Consider the following 27304-nt stretch of genomic DNA (forward strand, 5'->3'; position numbering starts at 1 on the left):
ATGCCCTGCCCAACTCAAACGTCTGGATTTAATGTTCCTAATTATGTCAGGTGAAGAATACAATGTGTGCAGTTCTGCGTTGTGTAACTTTCTCCGTTCTTCTGTGACTTCATCCCTCTTAGCCCCAAATATTTTCCTAAGAACCTTATTCTCAAATATCCTTAATCTCTGTTCCTCTCTCAAAGTGAGAGTCCAAGTTTCACAACCATACAGAACAACCAGTAATATAACTGTTTTATAAATTTTAACTTTAAGATTTTCTGACAGCAGACTAGATGACAAAAGCTTCTCAACCGAATAACAACAGGCATTTCCCATATTTATTCTGCGTTTAATTTCCTTCCGAGTATCATGTATATTTGTTACTCTTGCTCCAAGATATTTGAATTTTTCCATCTCTTCAAAGGATAAATCTGCAATTTTTATATTTCCATTTCATACAATATTCTGGTCACGAGACATAATCATATACTTTGTCTTTTCGGGATTTACTTCCAAACCTATCGCTTTAGTTGCTTCATTAATAAATAATAATAATAATAATAATAATAATAATAACAATAACAACAACAATAATAATAATAATAATAATAATTAAAAATCATCATCAATACGGTGTTAACTTAGAAACTGATTTTTCTGTTACCTGTTGTTCAAATGTTCACGTAGCCTGTTGGCTTCATCTTTGGATAATTTGAGTTGTTTGCGAAGATTTGTAATCTCATTCTGAAGTGCTCTGCTGGCTGATAATCCCTCACTTACAAGCTGAGTCTCATTTGTGACATCTCTGGTTGGTAAGTCTGCCAGTAATTTCATTTCTTTCTATGGAACAATACATGCATTTGTGTTGTTATTAAATTCACTACTACGATAATCGTTATAATGTCTATTACTTAATCGAAGAAGTGCGTTGTTTTATATTATCACTTTAAAGTGGCGATTTAAATGTTTATGCAGGTTTTCACATTGCGTCAGGAATATTTGAGCTTATATTATTTATGTGATAGGTCTGGTTCCTTTTTAAGTAAATGAACTGTTTATTTACAGTTATTTTGTTTTTACTTGTTATGTCTCTGATCTCAACACGCAACCTGCAAGAAAAATTTTGTGTTAACCTAAAATGAATGAAATAGAAATCTCAAAATGTCAGCCTCAACTTCAATCTCTACTTCTGTCAATGTCAAATCCTTTAGCAACCCTTATTAGTTATTAATCACTTTGTTGTTTTTATACCATATAAATAATACATAGTTTCGTAGAACTCTGCAGTGGATGAAGCAATACCAATGAAGATTACATCAGTTGCAGCTGAAGACTTGAGAAAGAAGCGCTTGAGTTTCCTTTGTCCGTAGCATACTCTGTGTTTAAGTAATAAGCTAGAAATAGAGCCTACAAGTGTTTCGGGTACTGTGACAAATGAAGATCAAAAATCGTACATTAAGATCGAATTTTTACTTGGCTAAAACTCGTTTGACTGTGATTTCAACTTCTCGAAATCTCTAATCCACATTTCACCAATAGCAACAATTCTAAACAAAAGTGCTTGACCTTCAATGTCGAATCTTTGTTTCAGCGAGTTTACAATGTTCAGGCATTTCTACTTCTGATGAAGAGAGAGTGGAACAAAGAAAAATACTCCCCGGCACCGTGATTTGAACCCGGGTTTTCAGCTCTACGTGCTGACGCTCTATCCACTAAGCCATCGGATTCCCATTCCGATGCCGCACAGAATCCTCTCAGTTTAAGTTCCACTTCTTAGGTTCCCTCTAGTGGCCAATCCTCATGCACTGTGTCACAGATGTGTGACAGTGGTACCATGTACACAATGTGCAGAGGTGCACTTTTACGAGTGACTAAGCGGCTGGGATCCGACAAAATAAGCGCCGTCTTTTTAAATCACATTTAAGTGATTATTTTTCGCATTTTTTTTTTTGTAATATGTTGGTATTCTGTTCTTTAACTTTTTGTTAAATTTTAACTGCTTGTATACTTTGTGACCTGGTAGAGTGTAAGGAGAAGGCCCTATGGCCTTAACTATGCCAGTATAAATAATAATAATAATAATAATAATAATAATAATAATAATAATAATAATAATTATTATTATTATTATTATTATTATCATCATATATTACGATGTACCGAAGTACGTATGATATTTCCATGCAGAAATTCTGCGTCATCATGTGATGAAGAGAGAGTGGAATGGAGAAATATTCTCCCCGGCACCAGGATTTGAACCCGGGTTTTCAGCTCTACGTGCTGACGCTCTATCCACTAAGCCACACTGGATTCCCATTCCGATGCCAGACAGAATCCTCTCAGTTTAAATTCCATCTCTTAGGTTCCCTCTAGTGGCCAACCCTCATGCACTGCGTCACAGATGTGTGACAGTGGTACCACATACACATTGTGCAGAGGTGCACTCTTACTAGTGACTAAGCAGTCAGGATCCGACGGAATAAGCGCCTAAGAGGTGGAACTTAAACTGAGAGGATTCTGTCCGGCATCGGAATGGGAATCCGGTGTGGCTTTGTGGATAGAGCATCAGCATGTAGAGCTGAAAATCTGGTGCCAGGGAGAATTTTTCTTCGTTCCACTCTCTCTTCATCATATGATGACGCAGAATTTCTGCATGGAAATATCATATGTACTTTGGTATATCGTAATATATTTCTACTTCTGTTCAGCAGTCAGTGAGGAGATCACTGCGCAGAAATTTTTCTCTCCTTCAAATCATTTGTCAGAATACAATACTAAGTTGGTGGAATCCCCATAGCTTCTGAAAGTCCCTCACACATTGCTCGACGATCTTCTTCAAGAGTATCCATCACAGGTTTCACACTTTGTTGATGTTTTTGGCCTTCCTGGTCTCGCACCATCCTCTATGATGATATGAGTAACCGAATGAGAAATTGTGCTATAGTCCACTGTAAGCTCATCACAAACTCCACTCAAAGGACTGTGGGGTTTAGGGCTCATAAAGATGCGATGCGATCTTAATGTAAGATCTTTGATCTTCAATCATTACAGTACCCAAGACACGTTTAGACTCCATTTCTAGCTCTCGTTACCTGAACACAAAGAATGCTAAGGACGAAACAAACACACGTGTTCTTCTGCAAGCTTTCAACTGCAACTGACGTAATTTTCATTAGCGTTGTGTTGTTCACTTCATAGTTCTACCAACCTGTACATTATTTATGAAATGGCGCTCATAGGTAGTATGAAAGATCAAAACAGTTGTAAGGAAAAAACAAAAAGGTACAGTCTGAGTTTATTTCTGATGCTTATTACAAGTGAAAATGCTCATTCCCACATAAGTCATCATGTTATGAGTTATACTGATTTAAGTTTATATTCAATAAGCTATTCAAAAATGTTTCCTGCAATATTTTTCATAGGTTTATAATGGATTTAGTGTATTTTTTTTGTCACCAGATGCATTGTTTTGTGTAATAAATTTCTACTTAAATTTACGATTTTAGAAAACTTTGGAAGACTTTTTTCAATAAATTACTTCTAATTGCCTGTGCCGTTGAAAGCCTGAACTTCAGCTTTACTTAACAATGATGGGGCTACTGGCTAGTAAGCAAGGACTCATGATCAGATGATTTCATGGTGAATCCTTGGTCTCTTCTTGCTAACACCAATTCCATCGATGCTAGATAATCAGATAGCTGATACAGTGGCACTGTTGTTTAGTCAACTGTCCGAAGACAGGTTTGAACCTCATAAGCGACACCAATAAGACATCACTCATGAGGCAAATAAGTCAGGAGATAATGGGATAAGGTAGCCAGTTCCTTTCCTCCTCCATTGCATGCATTGCTGGCTAGTAACATATTAAACTAATCTGGCAGTGGCAATAAAGAATCTATTGAAAAAACAATGATGGTACCAACTAAAGAGTATATTAGGCCTAAGTAAGAACTGACCTGTAAATCTACAACTGTCTGCGTAAGTAGCTGTTCCTTGACTTCTTTGTCCTGCAATTGTGCCCTCAGCATGGTGATGCAGTTCTGCATGACAACAGAAGGTCCCTTTTGTGCTGCCTCCACCTGCTGCTGTAGTTGTTCTTGAACAAGGGAAAGATCTTGCTTTGCAGTTTCTGCCTCCAGACGATAGCGCTTGGCTTCCTCCTGGTATGTCTGTAATTCTGAGCTATGCTGTTCCTCCAGCCTACAAGCATTTAACCCCAGTTACATTTTAGTTACCTCTTCTACATTGCATATCATAATGAAACACAGTTACAAACAAATTCAAATTAATTTACTAATAGGTAATTTGATTTCGATAAATTAGGAATTAATGAACAATTACAGTAAATGATTAAATTTTTGTACAGTTTATCTGAATCATTTATTGTACCATTGAAGTTTTAGAAACTGTTTTGAGTAAACAGAAGACTTTAAGTGTACACTTGCGTCGTTATATTAACATACTACTGTTATGTACTATATAAATGTAGCTAGAGTATGGAAGATATATCTGTGTGGTCTAACACTAAATCTGTATATGCCATAGCAAAGAGAAGTGACGTAGAATTAAGTTTTGTTTCAGCCTTTTACACATTTTATTTTAAAGTGGTGTTCACATACGCATTAAAGACACATTTTTCTTACTTGGCTATTTAACGACGCTGTATAAACTACTAGGTTATTTAGCGTCGATGGGATTGGTGATAGCAAGATGATATTTGGCGAGATGAGGCCGAAATTCGCTTTACAGTTCGGGGGAAACCTCGGAAAAAATCCAACCAGGTAATCAGTCCAAGTGGGAATCGAACTCATGACCGAGTGCAACTCTAGATCGACAGACAAGCGCCTCAGCCAACTGAGCTATGCCGGTGGCTGAAAATACACATTAAAATGTATGAATGTATGTATGTATGTATGTATGAATGTAATGTAATGTATGTATCTAATGCTCTGAATTTCACAATAAAGTCATTCTTCTTATCATCTCCCAATATTTAGAGATGAGGTCCTTAAAATGTTAAAAGTGTATCACATATTATGTTGTTGCTGTTGTTGTTGTTTTCTAATGCCAGGCATTTGACAATAAAGTCATTTGACCTCTTGCACTCCAGTATTTTTCAAAGATTTTGTCACGGTCAGCCACTGAAGCACAGATTTAGTGCATCACATATTAATAATGTCTTTCATCCATTTCTTCTTACTTAGAACACAAAAGGTAATTTGGTACGCAAATACTCACCCTCCTCTTGAAAATACAATGGAAGATTGTAAACATCTGGTATTACATAAGTATGAGAAATTGTGTATAAAATGTACTACCGGTATTACTTCAAAACTCAATCTCGCAGCACCAAATGCAGTATGTGCTATTCTGCTACCAGCATAGCAAGATGCAAGGAGTGCATAGATTCTGCTTGTGGAATGTGCTTCACTTGTGTTCCTTGGAAGACTGCAAAGTCTAAAATATATAACTGTCTCATTTACATGTTAATGAGCTTCATTCACCCACATAGATATACCTTCCATTACACAAACATTATTAAGAAATCAAACTAACAAATACAAAATAATCTAAAAACCAGAATAAAATAATAACAGGAGTAAATAGATACAAATGAGAAAGCTATTTCTTTCAACTGCTGAATTCCTGCCTACAGTAGTTCTCCTCTAGTGCTTATCATTATCAGCTTGGAAGGCGACTATTGAGGTGGTTCGCTGCTTTCATCTTGTGATTTTCTATGAGAGCAACAGAAGTTATGTATAAGAGCAACCAAATGATGATGCATCCACTTGATTGTCTAATCTTTAAAACTTGGGATGTTAAGAATGCAAAGATCATACAAGACAATTAGGCACTGCACATTGATCACATTTACGAAAACAAATCTGAACACCTCTTGCGAAGTTCCCCCATGTTGTTGAGTCTGTCCTCTGCCAAGTTGCGCCAACGATCTGCTTCTTGTCGGCAGGAATGTAACTGGTTGCTCAGGTTACCCACATTGGTATGCAATTCTGCTACTTCATCTTCCAGACCTTGTATCTGGATGATATATTGGTCTACCATATTCTGCACTGGCTTCCTGCTTGGTGATGGATGTCGCAGCTTGCTCTTCAATCTATTTGAAGGGCAAGAAACTGTAATATTACTACTGCATTGTGAATGTAACATTTGTTTTCAATTTCTCATTACATTAAGTATTCATTGGCAAAGAAACTACACAGGATATGGTACATATGAGTAAAGTGTAGTTATGTTTTACTAGTAATTTCATTGTAAAAAGTAACCCTCCTCTCCTTTCCTTATATGTTGTTATTTATTTATTTCTGTCGGAGTTAAATCTATGTTAGATGGTTTCAAGGCTAATTTTAGATTGTAAAATTTATAGATGTAAGTTAATTATAAGTAATTGATTAACTAGCGGCCTTACTCGTGTTAATTATGTAAGTCTGTGTGGCTTACAGCTGTTTCGGTGCTTCATCACACCATCCTCAGAGCCTACTAGATCTCGGCGTCATCTCGAACTTCTCTGCCTGTTATGTGGGTGCGTTTGATTGTTGAAAGGTGTTGAAAAGTGGAGTCAAATAGTGTGTGTGTACTGAAATTGATCTGTGTGTTGAGAATTTTATTGGGGTGTGTTTTAGTGTGTTTGTATATTTCGTATTGTTCTAGTGTGTTGAGTTTTTGGTTCTTGGGTTGTATGTGTAGGATTTCCATGTCCACATTTATGTTATTGTATGCATGACTCCACTTTTCAACACCTTTCAACAATCAAACGCACCCACATAACAGGCAGAGAAGTTCGAGATGACGCCGAGATCTAGTAGGGTCTGAGGATGGTGTGATGAAGCACCGAAACAGCTGTAAGCCACACAGACTTACATAATTAACACGAGTAAGTCCGCTAGTTAATCAATTACTTATATTCAAGTGTTAAAAGTAGTGTACGCAAGATTCAAAATGTAAGTTAATTCTTACTACCTATAAATTATACCACGAGCAGCTACTGGCATAACTTTGCAGGGTGATTTCTTTGGATTTTTTATGCCCGCAGATCAAGCATAACGTGACAAATAAATATAATTCAACAGGTGTTTACAAATTAAAATGCAATAGCTGCCCAGATTTTTACATAGAACAGACAGGGAGATGCTTTCAAACAAGATACAATGAACACATCAAAGCTATAACTAAACCCTACATCACATCGAATTATGCAGAACATATTATCAATAACAATCACGACTACAATAACATAGAAACAGATATGGAAATACTACACATCACACCAAAAAGCCCACAGTTAAACATGTTAGAACAATACGAAATATACAAGCACACAATAATGCACCCACAACATATACTTAATACACAATTACAGTTCAGTACCCATACATTATTCGACATCATAATACATAACACACAAACAACCACTGCCCACCATAAGAGCAACACACTCCCACCCCTACAACTGACGAACGCAAATGCTGGAAATCAAGATCAGCTGGAAAAGCAGTAGTTCGTAGGACACTGAAAATGACGCTGCACCGGTGTTGAAACGGGACCAGTCTGTCTAAGGTACATAACCTGTTTTAAATTTTAACACTTGACTGACAACGATGCTGCTGAATATCTTGCCAAAAAGGGCTGTGGTACTATTCAGAAATCTGCTACACAATTATCCTATTATATAACAAAAAGAACGATTACTTCACAATACCACAAAATTATAATAAATCATCATCTCCAAATTTCCAAAAATGAAAGGTGGGGATCTGTCTCAACCCAAAACATCCCTGGATACCCAAGGAAGAATGCAGTTGCAATTTTTAGACTGTTTATGGGCCATGACTGCTTTAGCCAAGCATCTCCACAGGATTGGAATATCTCCTTCACCACTCTGCCCCTTATGTGATCTTCAAGAGGAAATGGATAAAAATCATCTTCAACACTGCCCAGCCACTATCAACTTGGTGTCCTTGAGTGAAAAATACTGGAGAGCGAGAGAATTAGTGATTTCATTGTCAGAAATTCAGCATTAGCAAACAACAACAAATTTTAACACTTTTAACGATTCAACCATATTGTCACGTGAATGCAAGAACTAGGTAACTCGAAATTTGCGTTTTTTAGTTACCTCTTTTATAGCATAGCAAAAATCGCACAAAATGTAATGCAAGAACTAGGTAACTGATCGAACGATACCAGCGACATCTATTTTCCAATATAACAAATAGGTAAAAAGAAACGAGTCATATTTCATAGTGCAATAAATAAGTAAATAGACAATATCACAAAATATGAAAAATCAAGTTAACTAGTTCTTGCATTCAGGTGACGATATGGTTTCAAGTTTTTGGATTTCTATTTTGTCACTGCACTGTAGATCATGTTGAACATTTGACTGACAATGAATAATTTATTGTTTCCATCCAATGTCACATGGTACTTCGTTGTGTAATGTTATATAGTCTATTTATTGGGAAACATTCATGCTGTAGTTGGCAGTAATTCATGCAACACTATTATTTCTACACTTCAAAAGACACATTTCAAGAAAATATATATGTTTAACATCCTTAATTTCAATTGGTAAATGTTGTTGTTGTTGTTTTCTAATGCCAGGCGTTTGACAATAAACTCTTGCACTCCAATATTTTTCAAAGATATTATCATGACCAGCCAATGAAGCACAGATTTTGAGGTGTTCCGAATCCATTTCTTGGTTTGAGTTGCACAATGGGCAGTTAGGGGACTGATATATTCCAATTCTATGCAGGTGTATAGCCAAACAATCATGGCCTGTTGCCAATCTAAATGCAGCTACAGACGATTTTCGTGGTAAATCGGGAATTAACTGTGGATTTTGATGCAGAGAGTTCCATTTTTTCCCTTGGGATTGTGTTATCAAATTTTGTTTGTTGAAGTCTAAGTATGTAGATTTAATAAATCTCTTCACAGAGTAATACGTATATTTAGTAACAGGTCTGTAAGTAGCAGTGCTGCCCTTCTTTGCTAAAGCATCCGCATTCTCGTTTCCCAGGATTCCACAATGGGATGGTATCCATTGGAATACAATTCTTTTATTGAGTGATATTAATTGAGAGAGCATTTTAGTTATTTCTGCTGTTTGAGATGAAGGTGTGTGTTTAGAGACGATTGATAGAATAACTGCTTTGGAGTCTGACAATATGCTGTGCATTGGTTATTTAGATAATTGAAATGCCAGCCGAAAAGTTTACTCTACAACAGCGAACATTTATGTACGAAACTTCCGTCAAAACAGATTTATGTCGACAAATGTGCAGGCAATGTGTAGAGAAATTCCCTGATATTCGACATCTAAATACTCGTAGAGATACAGTTCGAAACCTTGTCATTAGATTAAGAGAAATGGGATCGCTGAACTCTATAAAATTCATAGGCCAAAACGAAGGGATCTAACAGAAGCAAAACTTGATGATATTGGTGCATCACTTGAATGTTCTACTAATATATCTTTACGTTGTGTTGCACAAGAAGTAGGCGTATCAAAATCCAAGAATTACGACCGCATGACAACGAAAGTCGAGTGAATTTCGGGGATGTCTGAATGCTAATGGACACCACTTTCAACAACTATTGTAACACAGGTTGGTGAAATAAAATAATGAATTTGTGCATGCCATTAATTAATAAAAGTTATATGAATGCAATATGCCGGAGATTACAGATGTAAAATGCCGCATGTTACCTTGTGCTCCACAGATTTGCTCCCGCCTGCATCCTTTGGATCAAGCGTGATGTGACCACACTATATATTACGACTCAATATAGTTAGCACTGAAAATCAATATCAAGATCTTTGAAATAATGACCATGGGATTGCAAATTTGGATAGATGTTTGTAATCCAAAGTTTTAACCTTACCTATTATGTGACTGCTCCAGGCTGTAAAGACTAGATTGTAAACTACGTATTTCTTCCTGAAAACGGGCTGCAGCTTGACTGTGTTCATCACGACACTCTTTGAGTAACTGCTGGTAGCGACCAATTGTTTCTACTTTCTGGTTCACTATGATTTGCAGACTGTTAATAGTTGCCTGAAATATATCGGTAATTAGTTTCTAGAATTTCTGAGGAATTGAGCATATTATCTTATTTAGACTTATTTAGTGATTTACTTAAATGAGCAAATGAAGACTGATTAATTTTAACCATCACCCTAAGTACAGTCCGCGTTACCGTTTTTGGCGTGTGTCCTAGATATATAGTGCCCAGTTTGTGAGCATGCTGTTAGTGCAGCTGAGAATGGTATCACATCCTATACACGTCACATCAGCCATTTGCCAAACACAGTTGTCAAGACTGACTGCAGCAAATGTAAAAAACTCGCACTTAACGTTCCCATTACTTATTTCACATGCCAGAAACAGTGACGCGGACTATAAATGCTTGATGGCTGCATCTGTGGGTCAGATTTTTATAGTGTTATGGTTGAAAAGTTTTCTTGCCAGAGTGTCATTTTATGCCAAGTGATGAAGTGTGAGGTGCTTTCATGTGTTAATGTCCCACACAACAGAAGACAGAAATAGTGAGAATATTTTTAAATTAAAGGCGGTTATTTGACTGTTCGTCATTCACCCATATGAAGCCAGTTGTGTATACCAACTTGTCGACAGAGTCACTGGCCAGAGTGTAACATAGGAGGCTGGTCTACTCTACATCTGTGATGACATGATTGAGATTTGTTGAGATGCCACAGGGGAACCGAAGCTCATGGAAAAAATCCCTGTGTCATCTGGATGACAGTCTTGTCCAACAAAAGTTATAAATTGGAGACATGCCAGGGATCGAACCTGCGTCCGCAGGATTCTAAGTCGAGAGCTCTAGCCACCATGGTGGCATAGTATCACAGTATCAGATATTATATTTTCTTTGCAATGAATTTACCTTAAGAGCCAATTTCTCAGTAGAATCCTCCTCTGGCTGTTTGTCTATAGTTTTCAAAGGCTCTTGCATATTAGAGTTCAGATGTTCCTGTACATCAGCCACCACTTTCTGAACTTGCTGAAGAATGTTAGGAGATTGTTCCACATCTTTCTGCTGACTTGATGCTAATTGAATTTTCATTTCAGTCAGTGCCTTTTCTCTTGATAACAGGAGACTGTCTTTTTCCTCTAATTCCTGAGTTAGTGTTGCCACTTTCGCCCGCAACTGGGCGAGCTCTGCTTCATTCTTGAGCAAACTCTGGGATTGGGTACTTACAAGACTCAAAGCCTGAAAAAAATACATTAAAATATTAAGTTAGAAATGTGCATTTATTGTATTGTTTTTTATTTTTTGTAGGTTGGGAGCAAAGAGAGGGGAGGGACTAATAGCGTGACCAACTCTTCCTTATTTTCCAGGCACTCCCGTACTTAAGCTAATTTTTTTGGATCCTCCTGGTTCCCATACTGATATCCTAATCCTTCTGTACTTTTCTGTATCAATCATGAATGCTAATTTTTTCATGTAACCTAATAATAACTGCTAAATATATTTACGTTAATATCGATAGTTTAGTAGGTACCAATCAGTACAGTAATTCTGTTCCAGAGATCCTGGACTGTTTAGTGTAACTGTGTGCATGCAGGATCACAGTCTAATATCATACAGTCATGAAGCTTGAGGCGATTTTTTGCATTTCTCGCGATACAGCACTCCAAGCAGTTAGCAACTAGAGTACTAGGAACAATAGACCGTGCCGGTACTACTGGGTGTTCAGTTCAAAGTGTGTCATGGCTCGCTGTATGCCGTCATGTGGCTAGTCGATGAGCCTAGAGAATTCAATCTTCCTACACTTTCGCAGAGGTGTATTACTTATCTGCCAGAGAAGTTGCTTAGCAAGTACGGCGTTCATTCAGAAGAGTACTTACCGATACGTAGGGTAACGCCAGTAGTGGCAGGAATGTGAATTGCTTCGAAACATGTACTGAGGTGAGTTTTTTCTTACTATCGGGATATGGGGAGAGGGTTAAGATGATTACTTACATACTTGTTGATATTAACTTCGACGGTCAACATGGACACGGAGCATTCGATTTGTGTTGTGGAATGTTGCTGTACGCAACCGATGATAACAAATACCCTGCGTACGACTTGGCCGCGCAAAACAGTTCAAAAGAGGTTATGGTCGCACACAGATCGTACAGACCGCCAACTGTTGCTACGACATTCAAGCTATACCGTACACGTTCTCAAGTTCAGACTGAACGTCTTGATTAATAGGCAACTTCTCTGACACAAAAGCTGAAACTCTCTTCAAATCGCTGACTCATCAACAATGACGTCATGACACACTTTGAAATGAACACCCAGTATTTCGCATTGTTGCTTGTGAAGAAAAGTTGTGTAAACTGTGAAATGTTCGTTATCGGTTGTAATAAATGTTAATGGCTAAAATACAAGAACTGGAATAGTAATATAGGACAAGGAGGAAATGTTATATTCATTAATTCATATTTCCATTATTATTATTTTGTTGTAATGGTAACCGCAAATTAATATTTTATTAGTTTCGTAGTTCATTATCGCTATAATCTTGAATGAGTGGAGTGAATATAGTAAATTTCAGTTAATTTTGCATAAACATCCAAAAATTATATTATTGGTATTTCTTATATCTTCGAATTTACGGTGGAATTTAATATACTTCATGAAAATAATAAAAAAAATCTTATATATTTAACATTTCAATAATGGAAGAGAGATGTAATTTTTCCAAAAGAACACAATAACGAAAGTATAACATATTTTGTCGTCTGGTAGGGAGGGGTCTGTGATGAGGCAGTAGCGATCTTAGTGGTTAGCAATTGAAGTTCAACTGTCAATGGATGTATATTTCCTATGTATTGTGCTTCGTGACTGTATGTACTAGACTATGGTATGATTGTAAAGAGTTTCTTTTTCAGTTTGCATATCAAGACAAAAAATGAAATATTCTGCAGCACTGTTTACAAATACAAATAAATTAAAACTAAAAAAGCACGAATATTTTAAAATATTATTGTACTCAATATTGAAACATAACTCATATTTTTATTATAATTAAATGGATAGTTATATATTATTTAATATAAATTATTCAATCAATGAATTGTGGCTTCACGTCCCAAACAATTGCGCGAAAATTTGTCGTGACCAAGTCTCCCATATTTTTGTGAACAGAAGTTGGTCACCATAGGGACTAATGTCACCACAAACAGTAATAAATGTAAATAAAAACAGTTCTGGAGACAACTTTCTATAAATATTAAGTGATATTACTTTTTGTTGTTTCACAACATCCGATATGTTATACTATTTTTCTGTTATATTTATATTGTTAATTTATTTAGCCAATTTCCAAAATTTATTCTACCAGAATTTCTTTTTAAAAAGTGAATTTTGAGTCAAGTGAATCATCTTGTATAATTTTTAACTTCTGTGGAAGAAGAAACTATTTTCTTGTATATCAAACTAATTGGGTGATAGATACTTATTATTACATTTTGCTTACATATTGAATGGTCTTCACTAGTTAAAACATAAACAACATTTACCTATTTATCTTCATAAAAAGCTTTAAAATTCATGTTCAATGACAACGTATAATACACATCTCGGAACTTTCACAAATTTGCCACAAAAGAAATGAAATTTTTTCAAAATTATGTTGTTGTTGTTGTTTTCTAATGCCAGGCGTTTGACAATAAAGTCATTTGACCTCTTGCACTCCAATATTTTTCAAAGATATTATCATGACCAGCCACTGAAGCACAGATTTTGAGGTGTTCCGAATCCATTTCTTGGTTTGAGTTGCACAATGGGCAGTTAGGGGACTGATATATTCCAATTCTATGCAGGTGTTTGGCCAAACAATCATGACCTGTTGCCAATCTTAATGCAGCTACAGACGATTTTCGTGGTATTTTCAAAATTATACGAAATATACTAACAAGTAAATATATTTAAGTACTGGTATATTTAAAGATGCATGATAAACTTGCATGATGCATCTCAACATCTCAATAAGATATGATAGTAGACTATTAACTTTTTTGTGCCAATGAGCAGAAGGGAAAATACAATTTGGAGAACTCAGTTTACTGAAAATGTATATTTTTGAAGATGTACCCGGTAATACACAGAAATGAAACATGTGAATAATAATAACGAAAGCTACTCATTGCAAATGTATCGAAAATAATTTCATTAATGGACTTTTCATTCTGTGATAAAAAGTGACAAATCTGAATAAAAAATTCCTACTTGTTTTAGTTGCTCCACGGCAGAATTGGTGGTGGGTTCTGTGCTACTCTGGGTAGGTTCTGGCACTGAAACTTGTTTTTGAATTTCCACTGCCACCTTTTGTTGGTTTTCATATTCTGCAAGCTGTTTGTACAATTCACTCTGAAATTAGAATAAGATGTCTGTATGAAGTTAATGTACACTTGACATTCATAATGTAACAAATAAATATCACAACTAACTAGAGAAAATTATTGTAACAAATATTGATTGGTTTATGTGAACACGAGATGTACAATGGGCCCAACTGGGGGATCTAGTGTTTTAAGAGCATTTTTAGATCTCTGCAAAGAAGAAAAAAATGAAGTCTTAAATTAAAAGTACTGCAATATATTTACGAAAAGGTAAATAATTAATACTTTTGTCACCAACTGGACATCTGCCAGAAATTCGGAAATAGTAAGGTTATGAAGATACAATAGATATAATATAATATACATATCAGTTCTATTTACTTGTTTTACTTACTTGTTTAGAACTATATCAGTTTCTTGGTGTTATCATTCATTCCATTTGTATTTTCGAAAATACATTTTCTTGACCAATTATTATAATACAGAAATGGAGGTTAATTACGTAAATATTTTCTTTTGCAAGGCACATACTCAAAACAAGGAATAAAAGATGATATCTGACTTTACTTTCTGCAGTGCAGACAGTGTATATATATACACTGATATTAATAACTGTTCATGCTGAACATCTCATGCCAAGCACTACAGACTTGCTTGGGTGACCATGAAAGGTTGCTGACCTTCAATTGCTCAAGGAATGTATTGATCAATAATGGACTTAAAACTGTAAATTATTTTTAGGTTCAAACGACTTACACTAAACTGTGACAAAACTGTAGCTTATGACATGTCATTATTGTTTAAACAAATTTAAAAAAACAATTTTTGATTTAATATCAACATACTGATTTCTTTTGTCTTCAAAGAAAGCAAAAATATGATAGTGGAGTAAGAGAAATATTTTAGTTTAAACCCAACAACCTTATACACATTTTGTTCTAGTACATTTTTGAAGCTATAGAATCGTAATTCAGGAATATTTTCTGAAAATAAAAATGGACAAAGTGACATTGTGTACAAACTTGTATTGTTTTTCTTCACTATGGACTTTACAAACTGCTGCTTATATTGAGAACAATGATTTGAATTTAAGTTATACATCAGATATAAAATGTTGTGTTGTCTGATACTACCATAGAAATCTGCACACTTCCTAAATTAAGATGTTTAGAAAAATTACATGCATTTATATACAGATACTAAAAAAGGAATTGTTCAAGACATATTAGTATTTGAATAATAATAATAATAATAATAATAATAATAATAATAATAATAATAATAATAATGATAATGATGATGATGATGATAATATAAAAAATTACTTTCATTTTTCCTTCCCAATGTTGTATCATTTTGAAAAAGTCTTAGAAACATAGAAGTAAATATAATAATTAGAATAAACAGATTGTGGCTTGTATTCTATGTTTTTCTGCATAGTGTACAACCTGAGTCTGTTCCCAAGTGAGCTGAGCTTGCTCCCAGTTTCTCTCAGTACGTATTTGCTCCTGCTCCAGAGTGGCAATATGTTCCTCCTGTCTCTGCAGTCTCTCTTCAGCTTGTTGCAACTGAGACTGCAGCAACTCGGTCTCTCGTCGGGATTTCAGCTCCTAAATATAAATGTACACAAAGACCCATTATATGAGAAGGAAGTATTATGTTGATCATGGATAAAATACATGCTATGGATTTGGAAGGCGAGTACTAAGTATTTTCTGGTTCTAGGAAAATTGGTTACATTTCTATTGGCCACATCTACTATTGGTTCATACTGAATTCGTCATATATGTACATATTTGTCACATGTGGAATATTTGCCACTAAGTGATTTTGGTCACGTGCAAATTATGTCATATTTTTAATCTATAATATTAGACCATGAATTTATGATTTATTAATGACAAAACTGACCATTTACAAGTACGATTCTCTTCTAAATTAGGGGAAAAGGGTTTGCATGAGAATTAAATTAATATGTTTTCTGAAATATTATGACCTATACCACGAAGATCAGTTAAAACATTCCCTCTGTGTTTTATATTCTTCATAATATTCTGTACAGCACTAGCTATTCAGGAATCCAACTGAGCATACTTTTTCTTTTTGGTACGTGGAGAGTATCCAGCTTGTAATTTTTCGATGTTCCTGTCTACTTCTGCTAGGTACTTCACGTTGTAGTTGATGCAGAGATGGATGAGCCCTTCCTATCAGCACGTTCAATTTCGCGTGCCAACCTTCACATGTGTTAATTGTACGTGTCACATTTTCTGTCTGCTGATAACAATTCCATATATTTGGCGGATATCATCTTCTTACTCTTATATAAATGTCTTCTGCATAATGATAATGAAACACGGGAGTTAAATCATTTTGTATTGTAAATCAAAGTCTGTCCTATATTTGTGGCCATTTGTTTATGTGTGACAAATCTTGAATGCGTGACAAATTATACTCATTACGAATTCTTAATGTGTGACGAATTATACCCATTACAAACCCTTAATGTGTGATGAACTGTATCGGTTACTAATTCTTAATTTGTGACGAAATGTATCCATTACGAAAAAATCTGTGACGAATTTTCCGGACATCGTATTTTCTCCCTCCCTTCCTCCAGTGACAGGTACTTTGATTCCCCAGCATTGACCTCAAACATCCTCCTCAAGAAGATGGCACTGAATATATAGATCACTTTGCCCTCTTTGGCACTGTCCTTTATGCACTGTAGAAGATGACTTTACTTTGCATTAGAATGGTGGTGGCAATGGAACATTTGGTAGAATAAAAACATGGGAAATGGAAGTACCTTGTGTCAAATATTGTCTTCATCCAAAAAAAAAAAAAAAAAAAAAAAAAAAAAAAAAAAAAAAAAAAAAAAAAAAAATCCACTTATATTTGTCAGGACTTGAATTCAGGTCTTCAGAGTGGAAAGCTGACATTTTAGTCGTTTAGTTAATGATGCACCATATTAATGCTTAGACTTCTAATACAATGATCATTACTTACAACACTAAAGTAGATTACAATTCAACCTCCAAGAGATCATGGTCAGTTTCATCAAGCTTCAATAAATCAAGCCAAATGACACATTAACTAGTGAACATTAAAATATTTAACGATTCACTAAAATGCGAAAAAATGGAAAAGAAGGTTCTCCCATTTTAAAATTGGGTCTAAGAACTTCCCTCAATTATACCATGAATATAACAGTGGCTGTTCAACACAAGTGATGGGAATCCGCCTGAGAATGTAGTTCTACGCGAATACATGAAAAACAAAAGGCAGCAATTTTTTGGTGATGTTCCGTTTCCATACTGGCATGCCACCATATTTCTTGTGGCTATATATGTGACCTATTGTAGTTTCTTTCTGCTGGGGTAACAAGACTGAGCAGAGGTGTGAGCAAATATGGTTTTAAAAGATAAGCACTGTCACCTGGAAGTATTCTCCTGGGAATTCTTCCTGTTTCAAATATCATTCTTCTCTCACACCTTTGAAATATCATACTATCATGAACAGAACTGGGTCATATTACCACAATAACTCATCACGTATCTAAAAAAATCTCATCTCAGCAGGTTCAGTTGTTTGTAATGAAAGTAAGATTAGAAATACAGAGAAGAATTCTCGAACTTACTGATAACAGACGCTTCCAGTAGATCAGTTATCAATAATGTATTTGCCTATATTTATATATGCGTGATGTAGTGAAAGCTGACTTCAAATTTAAACCTTTATTTGTATTTATTTATTCACTGTAATAGACTGATTCTTTCACTAAATTCCTATTTTATTTTGTATGCATCCTACCTCTGTTCAAAGCTGGAGAATTATCCCAGTCTTTTCACTTCTAGTCCTGTTGCATTGTGCTGGGCAAAAGAATATATCTATTTTTGTTTGTCATCCTAGACACTTATACTAACTGAGTACAACTGTATTAAACCCCATATGCACCTATTAATCTCAGTACAACATGGAGCAAATGAGTTGTTGTGTTCTTTGAAGTGTGGATCTCAATATGATTGTCCTCTCGCAATAACATTATAAAATAAAGCACATAGAGGTATATCTGAATTTACAACCTTGAGACGCAGTTCTGTGTTCTTGTTATGCCACTCAACTAGCTGCTTCTGACTGCTATCTGATGATTCAAGGGCAGTCTTGAGTTCCTGAAGAGACTTCAATTGCAGCTTCATCTCTTCTCTGGCAGTGACAGCTTCATGGGCTATCTTCTCAGCTTTGCGAAGTCTCTCAATAGCATCACGTCTCTCCTCACCCAGGCGACGCAGGGACAAAGAGAGTCGCTCTTGTGTTGCCAGAGGGACAGCACCACTATACTGTCTTCGCAGGTCCTGAATCACTTGATGCAGTGACCTACAATAGAATGAACTGCACATGTTATCTCTACATTTAAGATGACAGTATAAGCTATATGGAAGATGGTTTCATGCAAATTACACTGTGAAACTCAAATACAAAGATGACAGTATAAGCTATATGCAAGATGGTTTCATGCAAATTACACTGTGAAACTCAAACACAAAGATGACAGTATAAGCTATATGCAAGATGGTTTCATGCAAATTACACTGTGAAACTCAAATACAAAGATGACAGTATAAGCTATATGGAAGATGGTTTCATGCAAATTACACTGTGAAACTCAAATACAAAGATGACAGTATAAGCTATATGCAAGATGGTTTCATGCAAATTACACTGTGAAACTCAAATACAAAGATGACAGTATAAGATATATGCAAGATGGTTTCATGCAAATTACACTGTGAAACTCAAATACAAAGTGCTGCAATGAATCAGGCAATTTTGCAACAACTCTTATTTTGATTTGGCTTGAGTGAAGGGAATAATGCTACCGCCATTTGGTAGAATACTTTAAAGCATTTTAATTACAATGGAGTTTTGGACTGGAGCATAACATGATTATGCAGTGAAAGCATTTTATGAGAATGGTGACAGTTACATAATTGCTCAGCATGAATTTCGGAGAAAGTTTGGGGTTCATCGCAATGATGCTGTTCCATCAATTAATGCCATCAAGCCTGGGTTCGTGACTTTGAAGCTACTGGTTCTAAACAAAAAAAGAAAGGTGGTAATGTAAAAACAATATGTACACCCGACAATATAGCAGCAGTGAGAGAGGTCATTGAACAGAGTCCACACCAGTCTGCGCGTCATCATTGTGTGTCACTCTGGCTTTCTGACCGCAGCGTTCGATATATTTTACATAATGATCTTCATTTCCACACTTATAAGATTTTAATTTTTCATACACTACAGGAATAGGACCATGGAAACAGATTTCAATTCTGTCACACTCTTCTGCAGTTAATTAATGGAAACCAGAATCTCGTCAACAACTTACTGACGAGTGATGAAGTCCATTTCAATTTATCAGAGTTTATTAACAAACAAAATTTCCGTTATTAGTCTGCCACAAATCCACAAGAAATTCGTAAGTAACCACTTCACAGTTTGAAAGTGACAGTATCTTTTGCAATTATCAGTCCGTACTTTTCTGAAGATGAGAGGGAACAGGATGTAACTGTGACAGGGCAACGTTAAGTTCACATGTTGAAGAACTTCTTAGCTCCTGCACTTGCCCATCTGCCTGTGAACAAGGACACGTTCTTCCAGCAAGATAGAGCTATGAGCCACACCACACGAATTTCCATGGCAGCTGTGAGGAATTGTTTCCCAACCATGTGATCTTCAGATGGGAATACTGAATCACCCGATCTTTCAGCCTCTGGGGATACTTGAAATGTAAAGTTTTTAGTACTCCAGTATCACACACGATCTAAGAGTTGAAATACCGAATTTGGGAAGAAATTGAACGAATTCCAGTGCAAATGCTGCAAAGAGTAATGGGTGAAGTTAGCAGAAGATTTACCGAGTGTGTACAGAGAAATGGTGGTTATTTGACAGACGTTACTTTTGGAAAATAGGAATTTTCGTTGAGTTAAATTGGAAAGAAACGAAATATTAACATGTATACTTTGTTTTTTTCTGTGGTAAAGGTAAATAAATCTAATCATTCACTCTTGATAACATTTTTAAAATCACCTGATTCATTGTCGCACCTTGTATTTTCCTTGTTTTCTATTTGGAATCATTAGCAATATGAATAAGGGAGAGATTGTAAAATAAATTAGTACAATAGTGCATGCCTTGGCAAAGGCATCTTGAGACAAAGGCTAAAAAAAGTATGGTATGTGAGCTCTAAGTTTGTAGGCCACTTGCCTCATTCCATCACTATTTCACTGAAGGAACTTGGAAAATTTTGAAGGGAAAAATACCGAAAGTGGAAATTACCTACTAGGTTAACATATTGAGGGGGGAGGAGGGGAGGCAGGAAGGTATAGTGCACTACTAAGGCAAAGTTTTAACAGCAGCCAGACAACCTGGAAGATATTCTCAAAAAGTCACAGAATTCCAGTGAAATTCAGCTTTCTTGTTTCTGTAAAGATTTACACACTAACAAATTATTTCTGCATTTGATTCATAGTGTAATGGACACTGAGATGGTGCTACACAATTAAAACTGAAGAGATAGAGTTATTGTCAGATTTTTTTAAAGTGTAACAAAAGATTTTCACAGTGACTGCAAGAGTATCTTTCACATTTTAAGTTTTTATATCCTAATGGTATATTTCTAGTTTTGTTATGGAATATTAGTTACACTTAAAACAGATACAGTACCTAGGTAACTTTGCTTTTTACTGTAATATTGTTTTGATTAGTTTATTGATTACTTTTGTAAGGCTAAAGATACCATCAATATAAATTCCAACTTATCATGTCATACTCAATCTCTTTCTTTGGAATATCACTTTCTTTATGAATGATGTGTTTCATTCACTTAATACAGTATAATATTATACTACTATGGAATTTAAGTGAATATTCCTTCTTAACTCTATATTATGTTATTAAGATTTAAAACACATGTGCAATATTAAGAAATCAGTGTTAGTACTTTTGTTTTACAGACAATATAGATAATATTAAACAGAAAGAAGCCATATAAAAATAACGACATAAAATTTCACGTTCCATTTGAAGTTTGTGCACCACTGTTTTCTTAATCCAACAGGTTGCTTATTCATATACACAACCCTTCCTCTTTCCATACTTAGCACTTGCTGCCCGCGCACGAAGTCAAGGTCAGAAAAATGCGCTTGCTTTGACATCACAGCTCTACACTAACCATCTTTCTAATATGATTACTGCATTTACAGCTCCCTCAGACTTAATTCAATAATATGAATTGCAATAGAATGTACCTGCATCGAGAGGTTAGCTGGTTCCTTAAGTGGCTGAGTGCCTGTTCTTTCTCATCTAGCTTGGTTTCTTGACGCAGATTGTGAGAGCGCACTTTGGAGATCTCATTTTGTAGTTGCTGCATCTTCTTGTGTGCTGATGATTCACTCAGACGAGATGACAACAACTCGTGATTCAGTTTTGCTGCAAATAGATATTATAAAAACATACTTTTCTTTGGTAATATTTAAGAGAGGGAGGGAGAGACCACTTATCTGAAACCCAGCTTCACTGAAATGGTTGTAGTTGAGTAAAATTATATACCACATTTTTGGATCATAGTATGCACCTTTTCTTTTACAAAAATATTGTCTAAAACATAACTCTGTCTTATATTCTGAAGATCTGCCAATGTATGCCAATGAGACAGCTATCTCAACTCATGGCAAGACTACAAATAAGGATGAATGCCCTCTGTAAGGAATGCAGTTAGGTAGAGAAATCTGTTTTTCACACCCTCAGTTCACTTGTTTTGTAGTCAGTAGCAACTAGTAGTCCCATCAAGTGAAAGTTATTCTTTGTTTACGTACATTTTTAGTCTTTGTTTACATACAGTTTTAGAAAAAAGTTTTGTTGCACAGATACTTATAAGTCCCAGAAAGGAGGCAGTGCGCATGATAAGACATACAACGAAACAAAACTAATTTTATTAACTCAACTAGTTGTTTTCTTGTGAACCAGGTCGCTCGTCCTCTAATCATACGCACTGCCTCCTTTCTGGGACTTATAAAGTATCTGTGCGAGAAAATTTTTTCTAAGACTGTACCTTTTGTTTGAAACTAATCCTAATGCAAGAATTGTGAAACCAGTTACAGCTGAATGAGAGATGACAACTGATTATAATAAAGTGTCTTACTTTCACTAACGAGAAAACACCATATCCGAAACTGCTATGCCTCTTTCAGTTCAGATAAATGGAATCCTTCTGTAAAATAATATATACTCGTATTGTGACTTTGCTACAAATTTCAGAAAATTTTCATATAGGAACTCACGTTTGGAAATGTTTCAGTTTATCTAATTACAAGCCTCCATTTGCGTAATCATATTGTTTTCTGAATAATATTGGTAAATCACATCTATTCAGTTAAAGCAATTACGAGAACACGGTAAATCATTTTGTTTTCTTTAACGTAGGTCTTTATGTTACAATAGTGAGTTTGTAAATATTACAAAGTTCATGTGAATATTGTATAGAACCTTATTCACAGTATATATTATGATAGCCATCTGGCCAGTGCACTGAAACGTCATTTCAGTATAAACGTAGTTGTCCTTTGCATATGACATTAGACTTTTTTGTGTTAAGCATTATGTATACAGAATAATTTTTGTTTCTTTAGTTTGTTGTTATTTTGGGATAATTGATGAATGGATACTTCTTACACGTAATGCACTTAAAGAATGCACAACATATTGACTTCTGTGCTCACCTATAACAGATCTCTCATCACTAGTAGATTGCAATTCGAGAATCTGACGTCTCATATAATCCAGCTGATACTCCTGTGATAGTTTCCATAACTCCAAGTTTCGTACTTGTTCCTCTGCAATGTCCCTTATCTCTAGCAATTTGTCCTTTTCAAGTTTTAACTCAATCTGAAAAGATATATAATAAAAACTAAGAGTATAGAAGGCAGTAGATAATGAAAAACAATTACGAATCTAATAGTATATAGTCACAGTATATACAGTCACGAAGCTTGAGTTGTAAGGGTGCTAGAAACAATAGACTGTGCCGGTACTATTTCACATTGTCTGTAATGAGGCAACATTAGCGATCCTAGTGGTTAGCAACTATTTATGGATACATATTTACTACGTATTGAGCTTTGTGACTGTGTATACTAGACTGTGATAATACTGTCATATGTAATTTAAGATAGAAGCATGCAGTATTCACACATACATGTTAATATATGTCAGAAAAAATAATTAATGTACTTATATTACACAGTTATTTATTGTAAGTCTGCACTGCTAGCGACAATAGAAGTGATCATAAATTCATTTGCTACAAGTTTTCTTAGAGCTTTTTCTTGTGAGATAAAAGACCTGAGACTGACACACATTTCGAAAACAGAACTAGTAAACTACGAAATAAGGATATAGAATTTAGAGCTTAAGAAGTTGAACTTTTATTGCTAATGTTTTCTATTCTGACCTATAAGTATCTAAATACCGAAATTTCTCGAATACCCGGTGCCCTCAAATGAGCCGTGTAACCCACTTTTGAAAGGCAATAAATGAATGAATGAATGAATGAATGAATGAATGAATGAATGAATAAATAAATGAGTGAATAAATAAATAAATAAATAAATGAGTGAGTAAATGAGTGAGTGAGTGAGTGAGTAAGTGAGTGAGTGAGTGAGTGAGTAAATAAATAAATAAATAAATAAATAAATAAATAAATAAATAAATAAATAAACAAATAAATAAATAAATAAATACGTAGGTAGGTAGGTAGGTAGGTAGGTACGTAGGTAGGTAGGTAGGTAGGTACGTAGGTAGGTAGGTAGGTACGTAGGTAGGTAGGTAGGTACGTAGGTAGGTAGGTAGGTAAGTAGGTAAGTAGGTAAGTAAGTAAGTAAGTAAGTAAATAAAATTTTCAACAATTAATGTATTTACGACTATATACAAATTAATATAGTTCAGTTAACAATAAATTTTATCCCAGAACAGGATATGTTTCAAACCCATCTTATGCGCAAACACTGCACACATGTCAGTTGTCTTGGTTAATCGGCCGTTTATATGATATCCTGCAACATTAATAGCATGCATCAGTAAATTAACTACCTTTATTTTGTATGCTACTACGTTGTTTCCATGTTCCTCTGCATCTTTGATAATTTCAAGTTCTTTGCTGCAAGTAAAGGCTCACAATTCCATACCTTCAGTGGTACTCATTTTCAGAATTGAAAATATAAGATGCACAAATTACAGTATACCAAACTATACACTTAATTCTGACAAGTATACTGGCAATCCAAATGCCATTTAACAAAGTTAACAACTGCAATACTTACGCAGGAAGATAATGGAATGTTGCACCTTAGGAGTTGCAGAGGAAAATCAGACAATGTTGCCAATTTCAATTTGAAGAAGCTATGCTCCATATTTTTTACTTGTATATTTCGAAGAAAAAGTGTGTGGCGTATTCGAGAAAATATGGTATTATATCAATAAAATTAATATGGACCTTAGAGAAAGTAATCCCTCTAAACTAATTATCAGCTGCAGAAGTGTGACATTTTATGAACTGCAGCAAAGATGATTAATTTGTCAATCCATTTTAAATAAAAAAGATCTATTCTGAGTAGATGAAATGACAATGGATCAATGTAGAATTAGGATGGCAGGAGAAAACGAAATATTTGGAGAAATTATCTGATGAGAGACCATCAGCAGATTGAACTATGTAAGCTCACATTCTGAATTAGTCCAGTAGAATTCCTTGTATCCGGCAACTGTGGGACAAAGCCAGTGCCCAATAACTGATTTTGCCGGATAATTGGAAAATACATTTATACAGTAGGTTATGTAAAGACACACTATACTGCACAAACTTTTTTTCCATGTTGAAATTTAGTAATACATAATAGCGTAAAAAATACTAAAAGTTTTCGTAACCTTATGACAATTTTAAATGGTGGTCATGTGACATGAAGAGCAGTGCCAATGCCGCAACTATAAAGACTATGAAGTAGCACTCGATAATTTAAGCGTAAGAATATTTCGCTTGCATTTCATGGAATCCATTGTGCAACAGCAGTGCTTCGCGGTAATAGCCATGATACTATCCAACATTCGACTGAAATTTTTACGTGCTATAGGAACAGAGAATTTCACACTTTCGTATTTAAACTCATCCAACACCCCTTCGAAGCAGGCGAGTTCAAGTGTTAAATTGAAAGATATCGTCTCTGCGCATTGTTTGCAAGGTCCAAGTGACAGGTTACCAATGCTACTTTCTACTCCAGGGATGTAACAGGTTTTTTTGTCTATGTTTTCAAACATGAACAGTGTAAAGAGTAAACACAATATGCGGCATGTGTGATCAACGAAAACCACTCGCATCTTCGTCAGACTTTTCTCTTTTGCATTAATGACTTTTTTTTTTTTTTTTTTTTTTTTTTTTTTTTTTTTTTTTTTTTTTTTTTTTTGGCCTAGCCAAAAGTGCCGTTGTTTTGGTATTGCCAGTTATTTGGGTGCCAGATACGAGGGATTTTTCTGTATTTAGATATATTGTGAAAACAAAATACGTGAGCTTATTGTCTATATTCTGGACGAAAAGCAGTAACATTATTTTATCATTGTCCTAAATAGATAATTAAGAATTCAGTTTTTTGAAAAACAATTGACCAGAAATAGGTAGTACACAGACTGAGTATAGCACCATGGGCATAATCACTTACCCTCTCCTGCTCAGATTTTCTAAGCTTCTCCTGGACGTCCTGCAGTTCATTGCGGCTCACAAATGTAAGCAAGTTTTCTTTAAGATCACGTTCCACTTGCTGCAGCTCTAGGTTCTGCTGAATCACAGTGCTGTTCTGTGACTCCACCTCTGCATTACGTTCCTCCAACTGGGCCAACTGACCTGTTAACAGGGAGTATTCCTGCTTGAACAAATTTCTACAACTTTCCCCCTCCCCCCCATTTAAATGAAAAGTCTTATATTTATGTAAAACCCTCCTTTTTATGAATCAATAATGTTAGTCACTAGAGCATCAACTTCCTACAGTCAGACAGGAATTTAAAATGAAGCATGTCCTTGTAAAAATTGTGGGGCAGGCAAACATGATGATATAACTTTTAGTGTGCCTGTTTTGTATGCCAACATTTAGCCATAATTTGTAACAATTCTTGAATGCAACAGAGAGCAAAAGAAAACTAGTATCCTGTACTACATTCCTGTGAGATCCTGCTCCATAGCATTCATAGAATGAATATTTCATGGATCAATGAAATGTAAAAGCCAATACAACAGATGATGGTACTTGAGTCTTTAGATGTGGCATGGCAGTGTGGTAACAGCAGATTAATATTAATTTTGTTTAGCTATTATATTAAAATCATTATAACATTTTAAAATATAAGATAGATGGATAAGAATATAAATTAATTAATTAAAGAAAGAAAATTTCATCCAAATAAGAGGACTCAGGAATACTTGTTGCATTACTGCGGTGAATGGCTGCACTAAACTTCTGCCTATGGTGGAAATAAGGGCTTTAGGTTCTTTACACCATCATCCAAATGTTTCAACCGCAAAAGGAATAAAAGTATAATTATCTGTAAGATGTTTATATTTATGATGTTTACTGAGAGCGGCACTTTCTGCTGCAGATCCAGGTGTCTTAGAGGTTGAAGACAGATGAGAAGGGGCAAGTGTATCCACACATGTGGAATCCCAAATTAAGGATTTACCTACATGCCATGGGACTAAAGTCAGACCACCGGGTTTTTGCCATCTGAATGGCTGATCCCGGAAGGTTCTAAGATGGCTGGAATCCCTGAGAATGTTAATGCTCTTTTAATGATATCATTAAGCAATGAATGACGAGAGAACGGCCCTTACTCATGACACAACT

The 27304-nt window shown here is 35.3% G+C and overlaps 1 protein-coding gene across 2 annotated transcripts in view; it reads right to left on the reverse strand.

The window, feature by feature from the left end:
- Cep290 (Centrosomal protein 290kDa) overlaps positions 1-27304 on the reverse strand; it is an 84085-nt gene that overhangs the window by 20903 nt on the left and 35878 nt on the right. For both annotated transcript variants that reach the window (XM_069849645.1, XM_069849644.1), the window contains exons 20-30: positions 26129-26310; positions 23141-23306; positions 21671-21851; positions 18446-18737; positions 15812-15973; positions 14251-14391; positions 10912-11238; positions 9889-10061; positions 5876-6097; positions 3939-4182; positions 647-822 (exon numbers count right to left, since the gene is read on the reverse strand). In XM_069849645.1, coding sequence (XP_069705746.1) covers positions 647-822; positions 3939-4182; positions 5876-6097; positions 9889-10061; positions 10912-11238; positions 14251-14391; positions 15812-15973; positions 18446-18737; positions 21671-21851; positions 23141-23306; positions 26129-26310 — 2266 coding nt within the window. The remainder of the gene's footprint in view (positions 1-646; positions 823-3938; positions 4183-5875; positions 6098-9888; positions 10062-10911; positions 11239-14250; positions 14392-15811; positions 15974-18445; positions 18738-21670; positions 21852-23140; positions 23307-26128; positions 26311-27304) is intronic.

Source organism: Periplaneta americana, chromosome 16 (genome assembly GCF_040183065.1).
Source record: "Periplaneta americana isolate PAMFEO1 chromosome 16, P.americana_PAMFEO1_priV1, whole genome shotgun sequence".
Lineage (NCBI taxonomy): Eukaryota > Metazoa > Arthropoda > Insecta > Blattodea > Blattidae > Periplaneta > Periplaneta americana.